The following is a 21053-nucleotide window of genomic DNA, read 5'->3' as shown; positions in this document are numbered from 1 at the left end:
GTTAGACGACAGAGGCATGGATCCCTGTAACATGGTTCAAAAACTGAAAATTCTTCATAATTTAATGCTGTTTTTGTTCTCCTGCTATTGGATCTGTTCAGAGTTTTCCATTGGCAGTAGAAGCTGGAATGATGTCCGCTTATGATGTCGGTCTGTACAGAAAAGCAGGTCATAATTCTGTAGGTTCACAACTATTCTGCACACCAGTCTTGCTGGCAGATTAGAGAGCCCTAAAACCCACCTTATCCTGTCAAGATGAAAAGGAGGTCAACAAGAAGCAAAGAAACATTGTAACACATTTGTTGAAAAATATGAAACGCGTTAAGTCACCAAGAGGCATTGTATCAGTTTGGTCACCTTGCCCTTGAAAACTGTGAATTGGGTGACTGGGCATTACTAGTTTGTATACTTATACAGGCTGGTCTGACCAGAGAGAAAAAATGATGATTGATTTTCTGCACACCTGCAGTAATAAGCCTTTTGTCTTCTCGATTAGTGTGAAATAGATGAAAATGAAATAAGGACGGGATTAAAGAATGAGAGAGCAAGCCTTAGAGCACTATTAAATCAGAGGGACTTTTTCAGAAATGTATAGACCGATGGGATTTTAATTATTTAGGCATTTGGAGATATATTCCGAACCATGCACTTCTGAGCAACTGTCAGCTTTCCCCAGTGATCTAGTTTAAATGCTGCCCTCTCTCTTTTTAAAACATTAGCACCAGTAGCCTCGTTCCACTCCGTCTTCCTGCAGGGAGCCCCTCTCACCCCTCTCACCTCTCTTTCAATCCCACCATCCAGTACTCCTCGCCACCCAGTGTTCTCACCCCATACTCCACTTCTACCCAGTCTGCTCACTCCACACTCCCCATCCCCACCAAGACTGTCACTAGCCTTTTTTCCCAGTCCCGTGCTCTCATATCCACCCACCCAGCCTTGATTGCTCCTCCCTCCAGCAAGGGCCCCACACAATACCCTCACCTCTCTCTTTCCAGTGCTTTCATTCCTCTCCCCTTCAGCCAGTGCTCTTGCCCTACACCCATCTCCTACCCAGTGTGCAAAACCACATACTCCTCAGTATCAGTGACCTATGCAGCTTTGACAAAGCTAGATAGGTATTACTACTGGCACCTTGTGAAAGTTGCTGGTAAATGTGAGAAAAGTGAGATTTATCGATATGAGTTCTGCCTGGGAACAATGAGCTACCATGCTTCTCCCTGAAATTACTTGTAGGATAAACTCAACTACTCTTTTGGAATTGCCCTCCTGTGCTCAGCTTGAACGTATTGAAGACCTTAGTGATAATAATTTTGGTGCCTTGCTCCTGTGAGTTGTTCTTTGAGTGTAGTTGCTGCCTTTGCTCCAGTAAACTGAACCTATTCTGAAGAGAGAGTGGTGTTAAGTGGAGTGCCACAGGGATCTGTTTTGGGACCATTTCTGTTCAATATCTTTGTAGAAGACATTTCGGAAGGGAGAGAAGATAAGGTTTATCCATTTGCGGATGATATTAAGATCTGCAATAGAGTGGACACACCTGAAGGAGCAGAGAGAATGAAAAGTGATTTAAGAAAACTTGAAGAGTGTTAAAAAAAACTTGGCAACTGGGATTCTATGCTAAGAAGTGCAGAGTCATGCATCTGGTGTGCGGTAATCCAATAGAGCTCTATGTGATAGGGGGTGGAAGACTGATGTGCATGGACTTGGAGAGGGACCTTGGGGTAATAGTGTCTGGCAACTTGAAGGTGGCAAAGCAATGTGACAAGGCGATAGCTAAAGCCAGAAGATTGCTGGGCTGCATAGAGAAAGGAATAACCAGTAAGAGAAAGGAGGTGATAATCCTCTTGTACAGGTCCTAGGTGAGGTCTCACCTGAAATACTATGTTCAGTTTTGGAGACCATATCTCAAAAAGGATAGAGACAGGATGGACGTGGTCCAGAGAAGGGCAATCAAAATGGTTAGGGTCTGTAGCAGCAGGGTTACGAGGAGAGGCTGAAGTATCTGAATATGTATACCCTGGAAGAGAGGAGGTGCAGGGGAGATATGATACAGACCTTCAGATACCTGAAAGGTTTTAATGATGCATGATCCTCAAACCTTTTCCATTGGAAAGCAAACAGTATATCCAGGGGGTCATGATCAGTGGAGTAGTTGTGGGTAGGCCTAGGCGGGCCATAGCCCACCCACTTAGGGCTCAGGCCCATCCAATCAGCATTGCCCAGTGGACCAAGAGGAGAGACCCTGTCACAGGGCCACAGCGGACACAACAGGCATGCACATCCAGGGGAGCAGTCGAGAGGAGGAAGAGGCCTGCAAGGTCACCGGTAGACCCCATCCCACTGGCAGCCAAGAAGAATAGGCCTGCAAGGCCGCCAATGGACCCCATATATCTGCGCCTGAGAAGAGGAAGAGGCTTGCAAGGCCATTAATGCATCCCATCTCACCGGTGGCCGAGAAGAGAGTAAGATGACATTCAAAGAAAAAAAAAAACCCTCACCAGAAGGCGCCCATTCTCCTGCTCCTCCACGTATGCCGGCCCTGCGGCATTCAAAATACATGAAGCCAGTAAGTGCTCTATGCTGATATCATGCATCGCAAGATCAACATAGAGAACGTGCTAGCCTCGTGAGTTTTGAATACTGCGGGCAGGCACATGAGCAGCAGCAGAACAGAGTCCCCTGTTTGCTCCCGATGAGGATCCAGCCTCTGTTTTGTGTTTGTGTGTGAATTGTCTCTGCCTGGGGTTGAGGGGTAGGGGGCTGGGGGTGTTTGGGAATAGTAGCCTGCTTGGGGAGGGGTGTGGTGTGTGTGACTGGTAGCCTGCCTGGGTATGTATGCGTGTGTCAATAGTAGCCTTCCTGGGTATGTGTGTGCGTGTGTGTGTGAACAGTAGCCTGTCTGGGGGGGGGGGGGGGGGGAATGGTAGCCTTCCTGGATGTGTGTGTAACTGGTAGCCTTCCTGAGTATGTGTGTGTGTGTGTGTGTGTGTGAATAGTAGCCTGTGTGTGTGTGTGTGTGTGTGTGAATGGTAGCCTTCCTGGGTGTGTATGTGAATGGTAGCCTGTCTATAGGTTTGCGTGTGTGAATGGGAGCCTGCTTTAGGAGAGGGAATGTGAATGGGAGCCTACCTGGAAGACGTGAGAGAGAGAGCATGCTTTATTTAAGCAGGCTTTTAACCTGGAATAACTGTGTTCTCATTGATGGCTAGCATCAATCCCATTGTAGATTTTTATGCATTATCAGCCAGGGAAATGTTTCAAACTCAGAGGTTTACCTTTGGAATTTAGCTGGATAGACTTTGAAAATTAACCGCACCGAGTCCTAAAATATCCGAAAGGAATAAGTACAGAGAAGTAATTTAAGCAATAATGATAGTTTACAAATGCCTGAATATTGTATAATTTATAATTCATCAGTTGCATAACATTCAATGGCAAGCGACAGAATGCGACAAGAATGGAATCTCATTTACAAGTGGATCAGGGAACACGCAAGACACTGCCTTTTAGAAAACATTTTAAGCCCTATAAAATCCTTGGTGCTTTCTTATCCTTCCTATTTTGTCATATTATCTTCTACAGCAGAATGTCCAGTCCTTTTCAGCTCATTCTTCCTCTACCTCTGGAACATTTACTAGTGGAACACACACATTGCTGACACAGCCACAGGTTTCCACGAAGATGAACTGGAACTTGATGGAAAATCCATTTGGACAAAACAGTTCCACCTCCTTATATTTGGTCTTCAGCTCCTGGCAACAAGTGCATTTATGAGCCATCTTCTCTTCTTCTTTTGCAAACCTGCCCATTCACAACACAAAAAAAAAAGCTATTGAAAAACTGCTACTAATTTCCAAAGGAGTTACGTGCGTAAATGTAACGTGCTATTGTAGCAATTTTCAAAAGCCATTTATGTATGTAAAGTGCAGTTACACAAGTAAATCCTATGGAGAATTCAATGGCATATATTGTAGCAATTTTCAAAAGCCCGCTTTCATGGGTAAAGCACATTTACATGTGTAAACACAGTTTTAAGCATTTAAATGCTTTTTAAAATCAGGCCCAAAGTGAGCACAAAGCTCCATTTCTATCTCTACATATTGTATATTTCAGAGAATAGTGGAGAAATCTAAATAATAATTATTTGAGTTCAGCTCTTAAGTCGTTAGATTTCTCCACTTTTTTCCAGTTTCATATATATTCATAGCAGAAGTTCTGTGTTTCTCTCTGTATGATTATTCTATATACTGTATGCCAAACCTTTTATTTTATATTTTTGTAATTGGTCTATATTTGTTAACCTAACTTACCTTCTTCCACATTTTAGCTTCTGACTGAGTCTGAGCCTGCCCTTCAACCTCTCCACTGCCATTAATGACATCAGAGAATCCAAAATTGGGTTTTTCTTAGTTCCCATTCTCCTCCCTTTATAACCCAGCCATTTCAGCAAGAGACCTTTGTATGAGGCCAGAGACTGTGGCCCCTTATAAATCTTGGCATGCATGCATCCTGAATACCACCACTGTTGTGCAAGGACCAGGATTTCCCCCCCTAGAAGCTGCCTTCACATCATCCCCTGACCATATAAGCCTAATGAGCATAAGTCGGTTCTTTGACTCGACCTATTTCTCCAAATGACAGTGCTAAGACAAAGATAGAGATGGTAACCAGAATAAAACAAGGATTAACTTATTTCACCAGCAATTGCTTGGGGGTTGGGAAAGAATGTAGTAAGCAATTTGTATGAGGTGCTGGATCCGAAAGAACATAAAATGACAAATAAAATGGCAGTAGTATTGAAGATAAATTTTGTTTCAAGCAGCAGAAGAATCGGATAAAAGTAGCTCTCAAGGGAGTCTCCTCAAGAATGTGAATGCAGCTGTATTCAAAGCAGACTGAGTGCTAGGGAACTGTGTGCTAGTAAAGATTAAGCAGCCTAGGACAAGCCATATCATTACTATTTATAGCTATCATCCCGCTGTCCTGCTGTTGTCTAGAGAATTGTGTCTTGCAATTTCTTGGCTGGCTGGTTTGCATATCTAATAAGACTATATATAAGATAAGTAAGAGTGTATGCAATAAAAATCATGCATAGCTTGCCAAATATTTAACAGGCTTGTTAAAACGTCACTTAATGAGCCATGAAAAAGGTTTAGCATAGCTATTTTCATATACAGAAATCTGAAAATTGTTGGCTACATAGCGTGAGCACGTTACTACCAAGTGCAAGCTAGATTGTGTGAGCATGCTAAATTGAGCATGGTCAGTTCTCTTTTCTTCTCAATTTCTCCTGCTGGCTTCTAAGGGGTATAGTCAGTTTATTGGAGCCTCCTGCAAGTAAGCCACTTCACTCCAAGATTCCACAACAGAGCTTTATTTTAGTACATACTTTGGGGCCGATGCAATAAATTAGCGCTTTCTTTTTTTTTTTTTTTAATTCTTTATTTTCAGTTTTTGAAAATTATCCAAGATATAACCTCTTTACAGAAAATTTGATGTCTAATACAGAGAAACTAATATACATAAGTAAAAAAGAAAATACAGGAATTTCTTCTTATTGCATTTTAGACATCATAATTATAGGATAATAAGGAGATGATAACAGAAGCATTTTCACAAGGAATTAAATTAATACAATATTTTCTAATTGTGACATACTAACTGAGCACTCCATATAGCCCATTCTTATTCTACTCCAAAGCTGCGGCAGATGCTTGTGGAGGGTGAGCAACCAAGAACTCTTTCAACTGTTTAGGCTCTAAAAATATATAATTATTACTTTTGTAAGATATACAAGCCCTACAAGGGTATTTTAAAGTAAATCGGGCCCCAATCTTTATTAGATCTCCCCTCATTGAAAGAAATTCCTTACGACATTGTTGTGTCGGTTTAACCACATCAGGATAAACCCAAATGGGAAAACCATAAAACTTAGCTTGCCTATTTCTGAAAAACATCCTGAGTATATTATTTCTCTCTGAGAGAAACGCAAATGTAATAAGTAAAGGTTTCCTTTGGGATATCTCTAACTCCAATGATGACTCCAATAAATCTGTTAAATTTAAAGCCAAATTTGGCTCCTCTGTCTGGGTTACCTGATGTAAGTAGTATGCCTTCACCACAACTGGTAATGCGGCTTCGGGAATCTTTAATATTTGCTGCATATAGGTCCTAAATAGATTTAAAGGTGTAATATCTTTAATAACTGGGAAATTTATTATTCTCAGGTTATGAGCCCTTAATGAGTTTTCTACAGCCTCTAATCTTTTAGAAGTGCTAATTTCTGTCTCAATCAGTTTTACCTGATTTTTCTCTACCAAGGTAATCTTACTTTCAAGTAACTCCGACTTAGCATTGAAACGTGTTATTATGTCATTATTAATCATAGTCTGCTGTTTAGTTTCTAAAGTAACCTGTGAAAGAACTTTAATTGAGCTGTCAATTGATTTCAAAATAGACCATATACCTTCCAAACTAATAGAATCTGATTTCTTTATCATTGAACCCACAGTTAGAGCTCTAAGCTGTTCATCTTTCCCATCAACAACAGTTCCTTCTTCCTTTTCTCTACTTGATGATATATAGCTAGCAGCTACATGTAACTCTGGTGTAGAAGTCACTAACGAATCCAGTTTATCAGGTATCTCTGCTTCTGTTGCCATTACTGGTGACAAGATGTTAATATCTCCAGGATAGGAAGGTTTCTTTGGAGATCCAGGGCTCAAGGTTACATCTAAAGTCAAAGGGGGTGGTATATGCTCCTCTACCAACCCCCTAGCGACTAAGATCTCCGGGATACTTGGCTCAGGTACTGTAAAAAACCCAGGTATCTGTAATTGTCTCGGGTCTATTGTTGGTGAGTTTACTACCTCACCCCTCAATCTCCCCTTTCTTTTTGTGTGAGGCATATAGGTAGAAAGTAAATATTCCAATACAGAAGGTCTTATTTTTGGGTTTCAAACAGATGTGCTCAGATAGTCACTTTTACACCTCCTTATAGGGAGGAGTTGTGGGAGAGAGGAGAAGAAAAACAAATTAAGACATACCAGTATACGTTGAGGTGTAGTCGTCCCAGAAGAAAAGAAATTCAAATTGTTCTCACAGGAAAATGCCCAAAATTCTTCCAAGCCGCGCACGCCCCTTTGGAGCGCGCGGCTTAGGCAGCACGCCGCAGGAGGGGCGGTTTTAACAGCTACAGTCCCTACTAAGTGACGTCAGCTTCCGGGCCGGCAGGTGGTAATCTTTCGGGACTCAGCTGTTCCTAGGCCTCTGACTGTCAGCTTCCAGGCCGGCAAGATCTTTCTTTCGGGGCTCAGCTGTTCCTTGGCCGCGACTTCACACGAGTAGGAGAAGGTACTCACTCCTCTCTCTCCCTTCTTCCTCGAAAGATTTGCCGCAGGAGGGGCGGTTTTAACAGCTACCGTCCCTACTAAGTGACGTCAGCTTCCGGGCCGGCAGGTGGTAATCTTTCGGGACTCAGCTGTTCCTAGGCCTCCGACTGTCAGCTTCCAGGCCGGCAAGATCTTTCTTTCGGGGCTCAGCTGTTCCTTGGCCGCGACTTCACACGAGTAGGAGAAGGTACTCACTCCTCTCTCTCCCTTCTTCCTCGAAAGATTCGCCGCAGGAGGGGCGGTTTTAACAGCTACCGTACCTCCTAAGTGACGTCAGCTTCCGGGCCGGCAGGTGGTAATCTTTCGGGACTCAGCTGTTCCTAGGCCTCCGACTGTCAGCTTCCAGGCCGGCAAGATCTTTCTTTCGGGGCTCAGCTGTTCCTTGGCCGCATCTTCACACGAGTAGGAGAAGGTACTCACTCCTCTCTCTCCCTTCTTCCTCCATTAGCGCTTTCTTAATGCACCCCAGGCCAGGCAATATTTAAATTAGGGGGTTGCGTTAGCAAGGAGGCACTAGGGTCACTTGTACAACCCTAGTGCCTCCTTGCTAATGAGAACTCGATCGATTTTTGTGACTCGGCCATCCGCCGGTCATGAAAACCCACGCCGAGTTTATCGGTGTCGATTTTCCTGACCGGCAGACGGCCGTCACAAAAACCAACGCTGATAGACCTGGCATCGATTTTCCTTACCAGCGGACGGCAAAGTCACAAAAACCGACGCCGCGTTTATCCCTTAGTATGCCGGAATGTACTCATCCGACCCATAGCCTTGTCCACTTTGTTTTCCTAGCTCTCCCCATACATTCTCTTTTTTAAATGGAATTTCGTCTACCCCTCCTCCTTCTAAAGTCTTGTCAACCAGCAACGGTCCTTCTCCAGGATCTTTAGTGAACACCGAACTGAAGTATTTATTTAATATTTCTGTTATTTCTTTGTCTCTCTTTACACGTTGCTTCTGCTCACCTTTCAATTTCACTATACCACTTTGGGCCTTCCTTCTTTCTCTGATATATCTGAAAAATGTTTCGTCACCTTGCTTTACCTCTTTGGCAATTTTTTCTTCCGCTTGACCTTTTTGCTTCCTGATTTCTTTCTTCGTCTCTCTCAGTTTCATCAGGTATTCCTCCCTGTGTTCCCCTTTTTGGCATCCTTTATACTTCTTGAACCACTGTTCTTTTTGCCTTTATTTTTTCAGCCACCTCTTTAGAGAATCACATCAGTTTCTTTTTTTCTCTTACTTTTTTATTTACCTTTCTAAACTATAGAATTGTTGCCTTTGTAATAGCTCCTTTTAATTTGGCCTACTGTTGCTCTACCTCACTCATTTTCTCCCAGTCTTCTAGTTCTTCCTCCAAGAACATCCTCATTTTGACAAAGCCTGTATTTTTGAAATTCAAAACTTGGGTCTTCATGTAACGTTTCTATTTCTTATTTGCAGTAACAAACCATAATCAGTTGACTATCACTAGTGCTCAGGTGGATACCTACCCAGGCCTTAGAGACATTATTCCCTTTTGTGAGTACTAGGTTGAGTGGGTTCCATTGCCATTTGTTGAGCAGAGCCCCTTGAAGTGCATACACTATCTCTCTTTTTCTTATAGATTCTGCAGAAGGGATGCTCCCATCCACATTAATCCAGATTTAATCTCCAACGAGCAGCGCTTCTCCCTTTGTTCCCATCTTTTAGATGTCTTCTACCAGATCTCTGTCCAGTTCTTCTCTACAAATTGGAGGCCTATAGCTACACTGATGTAAATGGAAACACTATCTTTTCTTTTTCAGGACAACCCATAATGAATAATGCTACTCCACATCCCTTGCATTTCAGATGCTTGGATAGTATTTTTATATATAAAGAGATATTCCTCCCCCTTTTCTGTCCTTTCTGCCCTTCCTTAATAAGTTATAGCCAGGAATGGCCGTATCCCAATCATGAGACTCAGTGAACCAAGTCTCTGTAACAGCAATGATGTCCAAATCTTCTTCCACCATTAGGGCCTGCAGATCTGGGATATTATTGCCCAGACTAAGCATTTGTGTTCATAACTTTTCACCTTTTCTCCATTGGTTTCTTGCTCTTCCTAATCACCTTTTCTGCTTTTTTAGCTGATTGATTTTATTTTCTCCTCCCACTTCCTGTATTGCTTGGTGGTGACATGCCAGTTTCATTGGCCACCTCCTGCTTTCCCCTAGTTTAAATGCCTGATAATGTATGATCTGAATTTTCTCGTTTAGCATCCTCTTTCCTGCCAAGGACAAATATAGATCATCCTTACCATAAAACATTTTACTGCTCCATTCACGGCCCCAGCCTCCATTGTATCCAAAACCACTTTCTTTACACCATATTTTGAGCCAGAAATTTATCTATATGGAAGATCCTTGCCTTCCCCTTTCCATGAACAGGTAATACTTCCAAAAAGGCAATATTCTTTGCCATGTGTCTAATCTTCTTCCCTAGATTTTGGAAATCTTTCTGTACTGCAAGGATAGCATTCTAGCAAGGTCCTTGGTCCCCAGATGGATAACATTGATATCAGAATCTCTGGTTTCTTCAGTAATTGGTTGGTATTTCTACTGACCGAGGATCCTGGAAGTCATTTAATTGTTGTGTCCCCATCAAAATGATTTCCCAAATTGATTCTTCTGATGACTAAGTCTCCCAGCAGAAGCTTCCTTTTATAACATTTGAGAAAAGTATAAATAAATGAACAAGAAGCAAACCATTTTCCGTGAGAAGGAAAATCTTGAATGAGACTGGAAGGGAATAGACTCAAGAAAAATGAAAGGAAGTATTTCTTCACAGAAAGGGAAGAAGATGCACAGAACATCCTCTCAATGGAGGTGGAGGCAGCAAAAACAGCATCAGAGTTCAAGAAAACCTGAGGCAGACAAAAAGGTTCCTTCAGTCTGAGGAAGCAATGGAAGAGTCTGGGGTAACTGGGGGGAATGTAGGATATCAAACTGGGGGGGGGGGGGGTTGGAGGACCAAGATGTTAATTGGGAGAAACTGGTGGACAATACTGGCAATAGCGTGGGCGCACCCCCTTTTAAAATCCCCCGACTTACGCAGTAGAAGCGAGATTTGCGTACCCATGCGCGCACCCACTTAAAATTAGGTGCAAATGTGTGCACGGGCAGGCTTTTTTATAAAATGCGCACATGCTATAAAATGGCCAAGTCCCTGAGCGCGTGCTGATGCACACGCACCAATGTGCACCTGTGCACCAGTTTGAAAGTTACCATCTTAGAAAGTTACTTAACATCTGCATTTGGACTATTGCAATGTACATTGATTGGAGAGATTTATTATGAGGCATGATGTATCACTTTATGGGGGCGAGTTGACAGGTTACATCTAAGGGGGAGTGTGCCCTAATACAGTATAAAGAGCTCAGAGTGGAAATATATTTCTTTTTGGGAGGTGAGGCAAGAAATGAGTGAGATCACAGCTTCTGGGCAGTGTCGTCAAGCCATCTGGGAGGAATCATGGATCACCAAGTGGTGGGAATCCATTCCTTGACCAACAAAGAAGCTGCATGAGTTCTGAATATGAAGGGGGACTAATCCTCCTGTTTTTTTGCTAGAGGGAAGGAAAGAAGAAACAGTGATGCTGTCTGAAAAAAAGAGGGCCTTACAGAAAAAGTGCTTTGTTGCTGATGTTGCTACTAAATCAAGGCTGTGAACCTGTGAATTTTAACAGTTCTTTATATCTGACCGCTGGAAAACCCTGTCTAGAAAACAAAAGTTTTTTGTTTGAAGATACCTGTGAGCAAGACCCGCCTTTATGCCAAGGGATGGATTCGAGATAGGCATCTGTCAATTCATGGAAGAAACTGCGGTGTAGTCAGAGGATCACAGAGGGCAAAAGTGTTTTGTGGTGCTTTCGGTCTCTAGCTTTAGAATACAGCCCCTGCCTTTGTGTCAGGCCCACTCCTTTATCTGCTTGACCATTTTTATATTTGGAACCCACAGAGACTGGCGCTTGGCTTCTAAACATGCATCAGACACTATGGGGCAGATTTTAAAACCTGCGTGCGGGCGCAGATTTGTTCGCTCAACCCGGTGCGAACAAATCTATGCCCGATTTTATAACATGCACGCGCAGCCGCGCGCAGGTTATAAAATCCAGGATCGGCGCGCGCAAGGGGGTGCACAATTGTGCAACTTGCGCGTGCCGAGCCGCGCAGCCTGCTTCCGTTCCCTCCAAGGCTGCTCCGAAATCGGAGCGGCCTCAGAGGGAACTTTCCTTCCGCAACCCCCCCCCCCCCCCCGCTCCTTCCTCTCCCTTCCCTACCTAACCCGCCCCCCAGCCCTACCTAGAACCACCCCCTTACCTTTGTTGAAGAAGTTACGTGGGCTGGCCAACGGCCGGCCCGCGATCCTCCAGGCACAGCGGCAAATGGCCGCTGTGCCTGGAGGCTCAGGCCACGCCACGCCCCCCGGACCACCCCAGACCGCCCACGCCCTGCCCCTTTTTGCAAGCCCCGGGACATACGTGTGTCCCCGGGCTTGCGCGCGCCGCCGAGCCTATGCGCATAATTCTTTGAAAATCTGCCCCTATGTTTTTAAGAGATTAGGAGTCTTGCATCCAAAAGAAATAACAATACTCCGCTTATTAAACTGTAGAAATGGCATACTCTACACTCCTTTTTCAGAAATACAACACAATCAAACTTTTGCCACTTACATGGAAGAGCTTCTGCAGACTCCTTCACAGTATGTAAAATTTGCAGTATTCTCACAGGCGTCAATTTTTATGAGACGTGATTCGCTTCGAACCCCACAGGATCTTGGTGCTTGTATAAGAAAAACATGTTATGAAATGCATTCAAATATGCCTATATATGTTAAAAATGTATTTCTGTTTCCAGTACTGAGAAAGCTTTACATACCTTTACATGTTTTGCAACATCCATCAGGAGTCTTCTGTATTATACCCTAATTAAGGAAAATAAGGTTAAAATTAAGTTAATTACAGCTAACATAGGAAAGCACTAAATTATGCATATGTTGTTTAGAAATCTGATGCAATCAGATGCTGGGCAAGTCTAACGTCAGAATAAACCAATGTTCCAAGCTTGCTGTACCAACACCCCAGGAATCTGATTATTGGTTAGTTGAAGCCTTGCTGGAAATGGAGCAGGGAAAAAAACAGAACCGAAGGAGGGGTTAGAAAAAGGAGCGAACAGGCAAAACAACAGGGTGAAAGAGAGGAGACATGAATAAAGTTGGAATGAAGTAGAGCTAGAGAAGACAACAAAACTAAACAAAGGAAAGAAAAACTAGACAGAAAGGAAACTGAGGAGGAAAACTAAAATCATGTTAATTACTTCCAAATAAAAGTATCCCTGAAAAAGAGCAGTTGCTACTACCTGCTCAGACATTACGTCCATAGTTTATTGTATAAACATAAATAGTGGTTCCTATTAGTTACATTCATTTGGAATGTTTTTGGGTGCTATTTTGACTCAGAAAGAGAGAATAAAAATAAACTAACAACCATAAGGCTCTCTTTGTCAGAGCCCTCAGTTTACTGAAACAGATTTTTCAAGATCCTGCAGCAGTTATGTGGCAAATTTGTAAATCCATGCTGTGTTCCATGAAACCATTTCTTTCTATATGCTCTGTGATTTTGATCTTTAGAATAGTTTCACTATTTTTCATGGCACTGGTCAGGCTCACTGGTCTTTAGTTTCCCGGATCACCCCTGGAGCCCTTTTTAAATATTGGGGTTACATTGGCCACGCTCCAGTCTTCAGATGCAATGGATGATTTTAATGATAGGTTACAAATTTTAGCTACTAAATCTGAAATTTCATTTTTGAGTTCCTTCAGAATCCTGGGGTGCATACCATCCGGTCCAGGTGATTTGCTACTCTTTAGTTTGTCAATCTGGCCTATTACATTTCTCAGCTTCACAGTGATTTGGTTCAGTTCATCTGACTCATCACCCTTGAAAACCATCTCTGGAACCGGTATCTCCCCAACATTCTCATTATTAAACATAGAAGCAAAAAATTTGTTTAGCCTTTCTGCAATGGCCTTATCTTCCCTATGAGCTCCTTTAACCCCCTTGGTCATCTAACGGTCCAACTGACTCTCTTGGATATATTTTAAAACATTTTTATTATGAGTTTTTGCTTCTACGGCCAACTTCATTTCAAATTCTCTCTTAGCCTGTCTTATCAAGTTTTACACTTAACTTGACAAAGCTTATGTTTTTTCCTATTTCGGAGAAAGGAAAGCATGACGTGAGAGGCCCTGAGTTGCCGTATTGAATGAGGACAGCCCCTGCCTCCATGGCAGTGGCATCTACCTCTACAACAAAGTGCTTCAGGGAATTTGAGTGGTCAGCAGAGCTGCCAAGCACAGAGTGCTTGGTTGTTGTTTATAGCATAGGTCGGTAAGTGATGTGTACTGGAGCAGCAGACCCAGCAGTTCAGGCAAGGTAGTCTGAACTACTTTAACCAGAGCATCACAATGGTCTTGGCAAGATGGGCCCCAATGAATAATCTGCAATGCAGGCCAGTCAATAGAAGGCTGGTTAAGTCTGAGCCATAGTAACCTGAGAATGATAGGGTTGACCGCTTTAGGTAGCACAGAGAAACAATATGAACCAATCTGCATGGTGATGGACATGCCTCAGCAATGGGCCTCTTGCCTGTGCAGTTCATTTTGCTTAGTGAAGCTTTGCCTCATCTAGCCTTCTGGCCTTACCTCATCTAGCCTTGCCTTGTCCAATCTCATCCAGCTTTGCCTCACCATGTCTTGTCTTGTTCTTGCTTTTGCCCTATCTTTGTTTCCTCACCTTGTCTTTCTGACTTGTCTGTACAAGGAGTCTCGATTTGCCTTGCCATCCATCTTGTCCTGTCTTGTACAGTTCTGGTCACCACATCTCAAAAAATATATAGTTACACTGGAGAAGGTACAGAGAAGGGTGACCGAAATGATAAAGGGGATGGAACAGCTCCCCTATGAGGAAAGGCTGAAGAGATTAGAGCTGTTCAGCCTAGAGAAGAGACAGCTGAAGGGGGATATGATAGAGGTCTTTAAAATCATGAGATGTCTTGAATGAGTAGATGTGAATTGGTTATTTACACTTTTGGATAATATAAGGAAGTTGGCAAGTAGCACATTTAAGACTAATCAGAGAAAATTTGTTTTTCACTCAACACACAATTGAGTTCTGGAATGTGTTGCCACAGGATGTGGTTAGTGTAGCTGGGTTTAAAAAAGTTTTGGATAAGTTCTTGGAGAAGAAGTGCATTAACTGCTATTAATCAAGTTGACTTAGGGAATGGCCTCTGCTATTACCGACATCAGTAGTATGGGATCTTCTTAATGTTTGGGTACTTTTCAGGTTCTTGTAGCCTGGTTTGGCCTCTGTTGGAAACAGAATGCTGGGCTTGATGGACCCTTGGTCTGACCCAGCATAGCATTTTCATATGTTCTTATCTTTCTTGGGCCTGTCTGTCCGGTTCCTACTTAAGCTTTGGACTCAACCATCCCTTGTTTGCTGCGGGGAACTGACCTTGCCTTGAATCCTGACTATGCCCTGTCTGCTGCCTGCTCTGACTCTAGGCCTGTTTCTGGACTCTGTCTTAGATCAACCTGTGGGGGAGGCGGCTGGTACAAGTGAAGTTCCAGCCTGGCCTACTTCAAAGCATGATCTCCAGCTGTTGGTGAAGACTTTGTGGGCTTGTCCATAAGGCAGTGTCAACTACATCGTAGCAGTAAGGGTTCACACTGATGCCACTCCTTATATTCTACCAGCATAGCTGCCTCACATATAGGGTGAATAACTTTAGTTCTAATAATTTTCTACGGAATATCAACCTTTCCTTAAAGTTTAAAAGTGATCAGATGATGTTCCAACTATAGTACTGGCATAATACTCAAATTAGTCACCTGCTCACCAAATTCTTGTTGAAACAATAAACCCAATATCTGGCCCTTAACATGAGTAGTTCTATGAATCATTTGTTCAAATTCTAAAACCAACATAGTGTCAAAAAAACCCTAACATAGTTCAATCTTGGGTCAAGCAGATAAAAATTAGTCACTTAGCATGAACAGATTGGCATAGATAATTTGCAAGGCAGAAGAAAAATTAATAATTGCATAGCCTTTGCCTTTAAAACATTTGGCAGGCGATAAATTAAACAAAACATCTGATCAGTAAGTTACAAAACTAAACAAACCCTGGAAGAAAGCATATCAACAGCTGTTCAAATTTGACCTTCTTATTCAAAAATGCAAAATACGACCACCAGCTCGACCTATCATTGATTTGCCTAAGAACATAAGATATGCCATTCTGGGTCAGACCAAGGATCCATCAAGCCTAGTATCCTGTCTCCAACAGTGACCAATCCAAGTCATAAGTAGCTGGCAAATACCCAAACATTAAATAAATACCATGCTACTAATGCTGGCAACAATCAGTGGCTATTCCTTATTTATTAATGGACATCTCCTCCAGGAACTTATCCAACCCTTTTTTAAACCCAGGTATACTAGCTGCCTTAACCTAAATATGTATAGCAGCTAATAGTCATTTGATTTAATAAAATCAAATCAGCATCTGTATGCCAAGTCTCTGCAACTAAAAAAATATCGGGGACAGATGTTTCTAATAACTCCTGTACATACACCCCCTTCTTGCAGACTGAATTTGTAATATAGGAATTCGAATAACCCTACAACCTTTGTTTAATGGCATTATATACTGATTCTTACCCCAATTTCTTCATTTAATTTTATTCAAAGGCCTCCATAATACCATCTACCCATGGTGGCTGAAATCAACTGCTGATCTTGATCCATCATCAAATATAAAAACAAAAAAAAAAATAGAAACACCAATCTAACATAAGAGCAAATTATCACCCAATCTCCAAAGAAAGCCCAGCAAAACTGTAATGACACCTGCATACTTCGCACACTCAGAATACGGGGTTTAGTATGAAGCAAGGACAACAATAAGAAATGGCTAATATCACATAAAGAAACCAGTAAAAGCCAGTATTTTAAAATACCTTAAACTTACATTGCCAAAATACACAGTTCAAGCAAAACTAAGATTGCCCTATAATTAAGGATGGTGATGACTATGCAAACAACACACTCATAAAAGGAGGCCAATCAAACAAATAAAATATGGCTGAAAAAGGTGGGTCTCACAACAAAAAGACTGAAGTCCAGCATTAATAAATAAAATAACCCTACTGAGCAAAAGGCAATTAAAAACACACAGAACATACCATAGCAATATAATAAAAAAGGTATACAAAAACTAAAACAAAAGAATCATCACATCAAATTAATATACAAATGCACAATAATGTTGGCCCACAATTCTCATGCCACACCTTTCCTCATGAACTTGCTTTTGCAGCTGATTAAATTCTGCTGCCAGTTTAAGTTCCTTTTTCTTTCTTACAAAGTTATCCATGGTTTCTCGCCTCTGTCTAATCTTATCTCTCTCTTCTTCTCCTCTTTAGATCTGCACTCTTTTCATCAAGTAGGCTTCTTCTTAGTCTCAGGTCTTCTTTGACCTTATACCCCTCTAGGACAATGGTTAACCCAGGCCTGAAGGATATCCTGGCCTATCAGGTCTTCAGAGTATCCACAACGAATATGCATGTCATATATTCAGAGACAGATTTAGGAGTTTGCCACCCCTAGGCATTGTTACTGCTATTGCACCCTCCCCCCCTTCCACCCTCCACCTCCCAGGTAACGTCAGACAACAGGGAGCAGGAGGTATTGGGCACAATCCTACAGTTTGCTGTGGCATCCCAGGCATAGATCCTGTGGCAAAATCTGAAGCATATTGACAAACATTTCCACGTTTCATATTATAAAAATTAAGTAATAGTTCCAATCTTGCTTGTATCTGTATAATTTATTTTTTTATTGAGTGAGGAAAAGGGAGCTTAAGTATCAGCGCAGGGATGAGATCTCAGGGATGGGCAAAAAAGAAGGAGAGAGTGAGAGGACCAGGAATGGGGAGAAGAAAGGAGGAGAACTAGGAATGGGGTGAGGAGAAGGTGAAAGGACTGGGGATAGAAGGAAGGAGTATGAGCAGGAAAGAGGACTGGGGATGGGGGAGGACAGGAGTGGAAGAAAGGACGTGTTGGGGAGAATGGGATATGGGGAACGTTAGAGGAAAGGGAAGAAATCAGGAATCTGAGATGGGAGGAAAAGAGGGAGAAGGATGGAGATTCTGGGATGGGGAAAGAATGTTGGGGGGGGGGGGGAGCAGGATCTGGAGAGAAGGGAGAGTAAGGAACAGAGGTTCCAGGATCTGGGGGGCAGAATCTGAGATCAAGGGAGAGAGAACTTGAATTGCAGTGGGTGGGGGAGGGGGAAAGGAGAGGAGGGAGGAATCCCTACTGTTCCTGCTCCCCCTTACAACTCCTTTCTATCCTCTCAGTCTGGCACACACACCAGCACCAATCCCTTCTCTCTCACCCACAAACACTGCCCCCTTCCTCCCATCTGTTCTACTCTCATTCCGAAGCCTCACCTTGATGATCCACATTCAGCCCCTCCTAATCTTACCAAAAGGATCCCCCTTTGCTCTCTGTATCTAGGCTCACCCCCCTCCCAGTTTGTTCCCTGCAGGCTGCCTGGGAAGGGAGGCACTGGATCCGGAAGCAGAGGGCTATTCTCGCTGAGTAAGATCCAGCATAGCTGGAAGGCAGTAAATCTTCAGTCAGCCTTCTGTGTCGTCCCCCCCCCCCCCCCCCCCCCCAATTTTTGGTGAAACAGACACAGGCCTAGTGTGCCTATTGACAGATCCCGGCATGCATATATTTGCATGCACTGCCTCATTTGTATGTAAATATATCTCATATATATTTATTGTGGATCTCCTGAAACCTAACTGGCTAGGCAGTCTCTGAAGACCGGGCAGAACCACTGCTGTATGGAGTAAGCTTGATTATGCTTGAAACAAGATTAAAGACCCATTTTCTCATGTTATAAAGTTGGCGTGTCTTTGGAAATCTACCTTTATGCATGCACCGAGTCCCTTGCCATATATGCTATGGATGGCAAGTGAGTAATAAAACAAATTACACAGATAAGCGGGGTTTTTAAGAGTCAGGGTTAACAGGGGGAAAGGGGGAAAGGGAGGCTATTTAAACGAGGGGCGTGTGGAAGTCCTATATCTCTTGCCTGGAGGAACTGGGAATGAACGCGTGAAACTGGCATTGATGTGGACATGCGCCCCTTTTAAAATCCCCCCACTTATGTTGTGAAAGCGGAATTTGCGCACTAAGGGGTCAGTTTTAAGACCCGCAAGCATCCATGCGCGCGCAGTTCCCGGCATGTGCACATGGACATGCCGATTTTAAAACATGTGCGTATTGGCGTGTGCATGTTATAAAATACGGGTCCTGCGCGCCATATTTTCAGGTCCACATGCATGTGTGGGCAGGTGGCCTCTCCATGCACGAGGGGGAAGAATTTTAGAAAAATACATGTGGCGACACAATCGGGCCTCCCCCGGTTCCCTCCCAGTCCGCTCCAATTAAGGAGCGGACGGGGAGGGAACTTTCCTACCCCTAATTCTATCCTTTCTCCCTCTTCCCCTCTCCTTCTCTCCTCCTCGCCCCCTAAACCTACCCTAACTGTCCCCAAATTTTTTACTTTGCTACTTACTGCTCCTCCAGAGCAGAAGTAATCTTCGGCCGGCACGCGCTTCCCCAGGACAGCATCGGATGGTGCTGTCCCAGCCCGCCCCCACCCTCCCCACGCAGACCATGCTCCCCAACCCGCCCCTTTCTAGAGGCCCAGCACTTCGACGCGTAAAGGGGGTTACACATGTGGCTGGGCCCTTCCAAAGATGCGCGCAGCGTGCAGGGCCCAACCACGCATGTAATCCCAGGTTTTTACGCGTGCTCGCATTTTAAAATTGGACCGATAGGTGTGTGCCCATTTAAAATTGTGCGCGCATGTGCACATGCTTGCCTGTTTTAGAACACGCGCACGTATACACGCATATGTTATAAAATGGCGACGACCCTGGGTGCAAGCCGGCAAACGTGCGCACCTGTTTCAATGTTACCATCCCCGATAGCACTCCTAGTAATATGGGGGCAATATTAAAAAAAAACCTTTACATGGATAAACCAGCAGTGTGTGCACCACAAACACTTTCTGAAGGAAAGTGTGCAGGGAGTGTCCTTTGAAATGAGATCACAGTCCCATGAGTACAAAGAACCTACGGCTCTGCGAGCATCAGGCGAAGTATAAAAATTGCCCTCATATTTAGTAGATAGAGACTCCGCAATGATCCATTTAAAAACTGTATTTTCTAAAAGCACTGAGAAAGGAAATACTGGAGGAAAGAAGAAGCCATGCTCAACATTCTCAAGTGATGGCCAGCTTTCCTTTAGGTTCAGCTCCTTTGATGGGGAATATTTTGGAGAGTGCCAGACAGGGCCTGAGCTCTGAGTCAACAAGTCTCTCTAGATTCGATCATTAGATTACGTGATTTCATGTTCTTTTATCCCCTGTCTACCCTACCCCCTACAGGAAAATTAAAAAAAAAATAACATACCGACTCGCAGTCTTTGGGTTCAATGACAGGGCAGGTTTTCTTGATCTCAACTGTGATAAATTGAGTTCCAACTTTATCACATCTATAATAGGTACAGTTTGTAGTAGCAGGGTACCAAGTTTCTCCAGGCTGAAATTGCAAATTAAAAGGGTTTGCAAAATTCTAGATGTTTACATTTTCTTCTTTAACCTTATGTTTTTAAAGTATAATTATTGGAGTTAACTGAAACTAATGAAGCCATATTAAAATAGGTGCGCTAAAAATTAGTGCACATTTGTTAGTGTGGGCATTAATCATTAGTTTACTAGTAGATTAATTATATGCATAGCTTATGAGCAGTATGAGAAGCACACCAAGCATAGTCTTTGTGTCCTATGTAAATTGCTAAAATTAGTAATCTCAATAGAGTTCCGATAGAATGCAAACTTTGCATAAATACCACAAATAGTATCCAAACCGTTTAATTACTTTTATCTCTTTTCCTTTCATTTAGTGGTTTAAAATCTTTCTTCAAGAAGAAAAGATTTTTGGTTTCAAACATGCATCCAAATATATCAAATAGCCAAGGGAGATACACATCTAAATTAGAGTATACAAAAATACATTATTCATCTAAATCCAGTCTTATAAAATTACTTCAAAGTTCATTACCCAAACCACCCAAATATCAGCAAATATCAGCATATAAACATATAAAATGTCAAAAGTCAATCATCTAGGGCCCACAACAAACATACAAACCAAACACAGATATACAAACAAAAAACACTTAAAACAAAAGCTTGTTTCTGCAAATACATCATAAGAAAAAAAAAGTTTTTAGTATCATATCATTCAAAACACCCAACTAACTAGTCATCATGATGAATGAGTCATAATGAAAAACTTTGAATTACAAATGCAAAGTTCCAAAGAGATCATTCAGTGTTATGTATTTGCAGAAGCAAGTTTTTTAAGTGTTTTTTATTTCTATGTCTGTCTTTGGTTTGTATGTTTGTTGTGGGCTCTAGTTGATTAACTTTTGATATTTTATATGATTACTGATGTTTGGGTATTTTAAGTTATGTACTTTGAAGTAATTCTGTAAGA

General features: G+C 42.6%; 1 protein-coding gene across 20 annotated transcripts in view; it reads right to left on the bottom strand.

The window, feature by feature from the left end:
* Window positions 1–3383: 3383 nt before the first annotated feature.
* The window catches only part of LOC115079098 (mucin-2-like), a 221251-nt gene continuing 203581 nt past the window's right edge, over window positions 3384–21053 (bottom strand). For all 20 annotated transcript variants that reach the window (XM_029582159.1, XM_029582171.1, XM_029582164.1 and 17 more), the window contains 4 exons: window positions 19965–20093; window positions 12286–12331; window positions 12081–12189; window positions 3384–3798 (listed from right to left, as the gene is read on the bottom strand). In XM_029582159.1, the coding sequence (XP_029438019.1) occupies window positions 3603–3798; window positions 12081–12189; window positions 12286–12331; window positions 19965–20093 (480 nt within the window). In that variant the 3' untranslated portion in view covers window positions 3384–3602. The remainder of the gene's footprint in view (window positions 3799–12080; window positions 12190–12285; window positions 12332–19964; window positions 20094–21053) is intronic.

The sequence above is a fragment of the Rhinatrema bivittatum genome, chromosome 17 (genome assembly GCF_901001135.1).
Source record: "Rhinatrema bivittatum chromosome 17, aRhiBiv1.1, whole genome shotgun sequence".
NCBI lineage: Eukaryota > Metazoa > Chordata > Amphibia > Gymnophiona > Rhinatrematidae > Rhinatrema > Rhinatrema bivittatum.
The sequence above is the reverse complement of the archived record's forward strand: the minus strand, read 5'-3'. Positions and strand labels throughout refer to the sequence as shown.